The 6505-nt window shown below is 46.1% G+C and overlaps 1 protein-coding gene across 1 annotated transcript; it reads right to left on the minus strand.

The window, feature by feature from the left end:
- Positions 1-2477: 2477 nt before the first annotated feature.
- Positions 2478-3413, minus strand: Olfr462 (olfactory receptor 462). Its single transcript, NM_146411.2, has one exon. It carries the CDS (start codon positions 3411-3413, stop codon positions 2478-2480), a length of 936 nt encoding a protein of 311 aa, NP_666523.2.
- Positions 3414-6505: the final 3092 nt, after the last annotated feature.

A 6505-nucleotide genomic window follows, 5' to 3' on the forward strand; every position in this document is an offset into this window, starting at 1 on the left:
CAATGTGACACAAGCTATAGTCATCTGAGAGGAGGGACCCTCAATTGAGAAAATGCCTCCATACAATTGGACTGCAGGAAAACCTGTAGGGCATTCTTTAAATTAGTGATTGATGGGGAAAGGCACAATCCATTGTGAGTGGGGCCACTGCTGGGCTGGTGGTCCTGGATGAGCAAGCCATGGGGAGCAAGTCAGTAAGCAGCATCCCTCCATGGCCTCTGCATCAGCTCCCTCCTCCAGGTTCCTGTCCTGCTTAAGTTTCTGTCCTGACTTCCTTCAGTGATGGACCAGAGACATGGAGGTGTAAGGCAAATAAACCTTGTGCCCCCTAAATTGTTTTGATTATGTTGTTTCATCAAAGCAATAGTCACCCTAACTAAGACACCTACCTAATCAAATCATCTTCATAGGATGTAATTAGAAGCCTGATAGACTGAGCCAGGCAGCTACAGGAAGTTTAAAAAAAGGTCCCCATTTTTGCCCTTATGTGGACAGTTCCACAGGCAAGAGAAGGTGAGGTGAGAAAGGAAGAGACTCATTCCTTATGGCTTCTTGCTCCCAAGGGAGACTCTCTTACATCTAGGAGATCCTTCTGTCCTTATTTATTTTTGTGGCATGTGTCTGTGGACATGTTTGTACATGTTCTTATGAATGTATGCTAATATAAATGTATGTATTACATAAGGAAGCCAGAATTCAATGCTGGGACTTCCTCAATCACTCTTCACATTATTTTTTTAGGACAAGTCTCTCAGCAAACCTGGAAAATAGCAATTTGGCTAGACTGGCCAGCCAGCAAGGCTCAGAGGTCTCCCCGTCTCTGCCTCTCCATCATTAGGTTTATAGATGCATGCTGCCATACCAGGCTTTTGTACAAGGGTTATAGGGTTGAACTCGATTCTTTGATAGACTGAACCTTCCCTAGCCCATAGATTTACAAACAGCAACAACGACAAACCCTTAATTTGAACTTGTCTGGGATACAGCTTCCCTTGCAATGTAAACCATAACCTACTCTCTTTAACCTGACACCTTTCACATTTGTAATGAAGAAAAGAGAGAATAGGTGTAGCAGAGGAAAACATACCAGTGAATAGGAAAATGAATAGCCCTTGCTGGCTATAAAGACTGAACTTGCAGCAACTGATGAAGGAAAAGGGAGAGAGGAGGAAGATGAGCTAGAAAGAGATCAAGGAACCGAGAGTCAATAAAATACTACACAGTATCTTCTACGAATCAAAATACGGCACCAAAACCCAAATTCAAATGTATGAAAGTGAATGATGGGGGAAACGAATTGTTGACTAAGTTAATGGGCATTCTGATCCAATTTGCGAGGAATTGTTGCTTCTGAAAATAGGGGTGGATCGGGGACAGCAGCCAATAGCCAGACTCCTACCAACCCCACTGATTACGGGTTTCACACCTTGGGTGTGGTGGACAGTCACCCTCACTGTCCCCACTAACACACACACACATCACAGAAGATTTCTGGCCACTTCAGTGCACGATTCAATTGACAGAAGAAATATGTTTGTGTCGAGAATGATGAGCAGTAACTCTTCCCACATTCTGTGTCCTCCACAGCATCCTCTAGCACCCTGTTTAGATCTTGACAGATGTGTAACATTGTCGAGATCATTGGTTTAAGCCAGTTTGGTGAAGCCAAGACCTGAGAGTTGAGGTAGGACATCCGTGGTCAGCAATTTGACGTGAAAGATCAGAGCTCCTATACAGGAATAGGAGTGCAAACCATGTAGGTCCAACCCCGTGCTCTGGACTCAGAACAACAGAAAATGCTTAGAAGAGAGGTGACACACAGAGATAGTCTTCTGTGGGCAATGCCATCATCACAAATGAGAAGTTTCTATCCATCAGAAAAGAGACAGAGAGGCTATGGCTGTTCATGGACAAGTAAACATGTCTAGTCACTGTGGGGTGCTAAAATACTTTTCACAAACTTTAACCACAAAGAGAACTCTTCCTTTTTTGCCTACGGAGCCAAGTTACTGAGTCCCTGGGACTAAAGCAAATTAAAGGAGAAGAGGGTTGTGTTGGCTCACAGCTGCAGGAAATAGTCTATCCTGAGGAAGGCATGGTGGGTGAAACAACTTGGTCCTTAATGTCAGGAGTGAGGGGTGGTGGGAACAAAGTACCTGGTTACAATGTATTGGTGCATTGAGACTTTGAGAGTGCTGGAAGTGGGGGCTAAGATATAGTATCCAAGGCCTGTACTAATAACCCATGTCAGAGAGCTGCATCCCAGACCCCAAAGGTTCTACAACCTCCCAAAATAGTTACGCCAGTTACCAAATAGTTGAGTTTGTGTAAAACAGTTTAGACTCTATCCATAACAGTTACTAGATTACAGAACAGGTCCTTTACAAAGACAAGCTGTGAAAACATGCTTAAGCTATGGGAAGTAAGAATGTATACTTCTAAAAAGGACAAACCACAGGGAAGTACCTTACCCATAGTCACTCTTTTCTACAAACTAGCAGATGCATCCCTAGTCTCTTCAGTGCTGCCTGCATCTCCTGGTTCCTGAGCGTGTAGATCATGGGGTTGAGCATGGGGGTCATGACCGTGTGGCTGATGGATACTGCCTTGTCCATGGTGAAGGGGGTGAAGGGCCGGGCATACAGGTAAATGCTTGGAATGAAGATCATAGACACCACGATGATGTGGGTGGTGCAGGTGGACGCCGCCTTCCTCCTCGCCTCCCCTGAGTGAGACCTCAGCATCACCAGGATGACCAAGTAGGAGATGAGAAGGAGAAAGAACCAGATGACATCCAGCATCCCACTGTTGGAGATCATGAGGAACTCCAAGAGGGAGGTGTCCGTGCAGGCAAGTCTCAGCACTTGGGGGACATCACAGTAGAAGTTATCCAGGACATTGGGGCCACAGAATGGCAACGGGAGCATCAGAGACAGCTGGACAATCGAGTGGACAAATCCCACAATCCATGCAGTTACCACCAGTACTACACAGTGTTGAGTGTTCATGATGGTGACATAGTGCAGGGGCCGGGAGATAGCCACCAGGCGGTCATAGGCCATCACTGACAGGAAGAAGACCATGGCCCCTCCCAGGAAGTGGAAGAAGAAGACCTGTGCCATGCAGCCTCGGTAGGAGATGGTCTTCTTCTCAGAGAGGAAGTCCACCAGCATCTTGGGGGCAGTGACTGAGGAGAAGCAGAGGTCTAAGACAGCCAGGTTGCGGAGCAGGAAGTACATAGGTGTGTGGAGCCTGGGGTCTGAGGAGACCGTGACTATGATGAGGAGGTTTCCCACCACGGTCGTGCTGTAGACACACAAGAACACCACAAACAGGAAGACCTGAAGCTCCCAGATCTCTGAGAAGCCCAGGAAGACAAACTCTGACACCCATGTACGGTTCCCTGGTTCCATGGTGTCTTCTGCATGAACCTAAAGGATGTGGCTGACTGATCCAAGTGCATGAAGTGACTCCCTGCCCTGTAAGCATGCGGGGCTCAGACTGAGTTGTTCCATATGATGGACATCATCACTCGAAGACTGTGGTACCATCTACCTCGTCTCTGAAGAGGTGACAAGTAAGTTCTCAAATACACATTCACGAATTATCTTATAGCTGTCCAGAAGGGTATACAACTTACCTTCCCAAGATCCGCACAGTGATGAGAAGACGGAGTGAGACTCTAGAATGAACTTCAAGATCCGCACAGTGATGAGAAGACGGAGTGAGACACTCTAGAATGAACTTCAAGTGTTCCTTTGGGTTGTTTGTTTCTTTGTTTTGTTTTGTTTTGTTTTTCCAGAGTTAACCAGGAATGACTAACTTATTTCTTTGGAATTTCAGTTCCGACATGTGAAGCTGGAAATGGAAAAGGCTTTCTTTCCTGGGTTTTCTGTTGGAGTGAGTGGAACGACACATTTGAAATTCCTACAAGCAGTGCTGGAACAAGCAGTCACCCTCAGTGAGCCCTCGGTCTGTCCCAGTGTAGATGTGTCTCCCCTTTCCAGCCTGTAGATTTTTGTGCTATGTTCACACAGCATTTAGACAGTCTCGATATTATCAGACTTCTCTGTCTATGTCTTTACAGTACAAGCCATAAGGTCCCAGGAACATGGATCTAGTTCTTAAAATTGATTTGTTCCTAGCAGTGGGCCTCTTGGTAATAGGCAATGTTTATTAAGGATCTGCTGTTGCTTACAGGGTGGGTAAATAATTATAGGACATTTGGGTCCTTGTAGGGGAGCCTCTGCGCACAGCTGAGTATGGGATGGAGTTGCTTCCCACTCCCTAAGACAGGAGCCTCTTGCTTGGTGAGGCTCCACAGGACATGCGTAGACCACCGTGAGACAGAGATCGAGAGGTCCAAGCAAATAAGCGAGAGATGCTGAGTGTTGCCGAAGGGACACTTGAAGCACTTTTGAAAGGACAGCACTTTTACAAAAGCTGAGAAAAGGGGAGGAGTTGGATACAAGGAAACAGGAAGGGATGTAGTAAAGGAAGATTACGAGGAAGGGAAACATGATACACAGAGACCAAGAGGAAGAGTGGAAAGTGGGGGAAAGGGCTCGAAGGGATGTATGCAGTTAGTCTGGTGTGGAGAGGCAGAGTGAGGGGTGTGGGTGCTCAACTCCCCTGTCCACGCTGACTCTTTCCAACCTCTCTTCTCTGGTCCACTGCAGTCTGTTAGCTACAGAGGCCATTATCCTCTCATCCCCCACATCCTTGTGTTCTCCCCCCACATACCCTTTCTTCTCACAGCTGCCTCCTGAATGAGTGAGACCTTCGTGAATGTGGATCTGACTGTTCTCAGTGTCTTTCTGGTGCCCATGGCTTAAACCTTCACCTCCTAGCAGTTACTCAATGCTCTGTGCATAGAGCTGCTACAGAAAATCATGTGCACACACATGCATGCTGCTCCCTGTCAGTATGTCTTATGAGGCTATAAATGTCACCTCCATTTACCTTTGCAGTCATGTCACTAAGGGCATATTTGCTATGTAAAGGATGGACGGTTTCCACGTGGTCATTTCCATATCTTTGCTAGTAACTCCTGGTGTGTGTGTGTGTATGTGTGTGTGTGTGTGTATGTGTGTTGTGTTTGTTTTTTTAAAAATGCCTGTGTGAGAGAATAACTTCTTCATCTCTGTGTTCCAAAGACACTTTAAAAACACCCCACCATCGCACTTTGAATTTTCCCTGTGTCCCTATCAACTACATTTTAAATTCTTTAACACTGAATCTAGCAGCAACCAAAGCAACTTAGAAGTTGTTTCAATAACGTTAGCGAGCTTCATGAATGAATTATCCATTAATAATGTAAGCTGGCTGTATGTGGCTGTGTAGAGAATTCTGTATTGATTTTTCCTGGAAAGATGGGTACTTTTCTGCTCCCTCCTCTGAATCCCAGGGTTAGTTCTATGCTCAGATGTCTTCACCTGGCCACCCACTGTTAGCATCACCCACTCCTGCTGTGCCTGCGATCCCTGCTGTGCCTGTGGTTTCTACACGGATTCTCCTCAAGTGTATGCCACTTACTCACTCCCGCCTACTGGGCAACATTTGCACGGTCCTTCGGACCACTGACCTGTGTTCAGGAGGCAAACCCCTTCCTCTCACTTTGCCTCAGCCCAGCATGGGACTTCATGGCTTACATCTTCTTGGAGGCCCTTTGCCATGGCTCCGGGTTTCCAGTCCTTGGGCATCCCTCAAGTGTGCTACATGGGTGAGATCCTAGAGGAACAGGGACTATCCCGGGGGAGACCTATTGGACAGGGCTCAGGAGGCCGAGCTGGGCTCATTCCTACTGAGGCCTGTGCAGCAATACGGGACTTATTAAAAAACAAAAAAGTTTCTCTATGTCTCAAAGCGTGTGCTCTCTGGGGGATCTGCCTTGGGGGCCCAACGCATCAAAAGCATTGAGAATTTTGGAGACTTTTTGTCATGTATGATTTTTGACCAGCTCCTTTGTCTATTGAAGGACAAGGGGGTCTTCAGCAGAAGGAAACTCTCTGGGAGTTTGAGAATATGAGTCTCAGCCTAGTAATCCTTAACCTTGAAAGAATTGCTTCCACACGCTAAATTTCTTATTGTAAACTGTTTAATATATTATTTTTAATTTAATCATATATTTTATCATTTATGTTTCTGTCTGTGCACACACACATTTGTTCACACACACACACACACACACACACACACACACACCATCGTGTGCATACAGAAGTTGAGGACAACTTCCAAGGGTCAGCCTTCCTCTGTCACGTGAGCTGTCAGGCTTTGCAGCAACTGGCTTTACCTGATAAGCCATCTCACTGGCCCAAAACGAATGTAATAGTACAGCCACTGCCAGGTTTCTACGAAGGAATATAACAAAGAGTGAGGGGCGTTGTTGAGAAATCCTTGGGCATTCTGATTTATTGTAGGTAAGAAGGGCCTTCCTTCGCTGTTCACTTGGGATAACACAAGCTTAGAGACATTTCAGATGTAAAGTCTCCCTATTTAAATC

Source organism: Mus musculus, chromosome 11, assembly GCF_000001635.26.
Source record: "Mus musculus strain C57BL/6J chromosome 11, GRCm38.p6 C57BL/6J".
Lineage (NCBI taxonomy): Eukaryota > Metazoa > Chordata > Mammalia > Rodentia > Muridae > Mus > Mus musculus.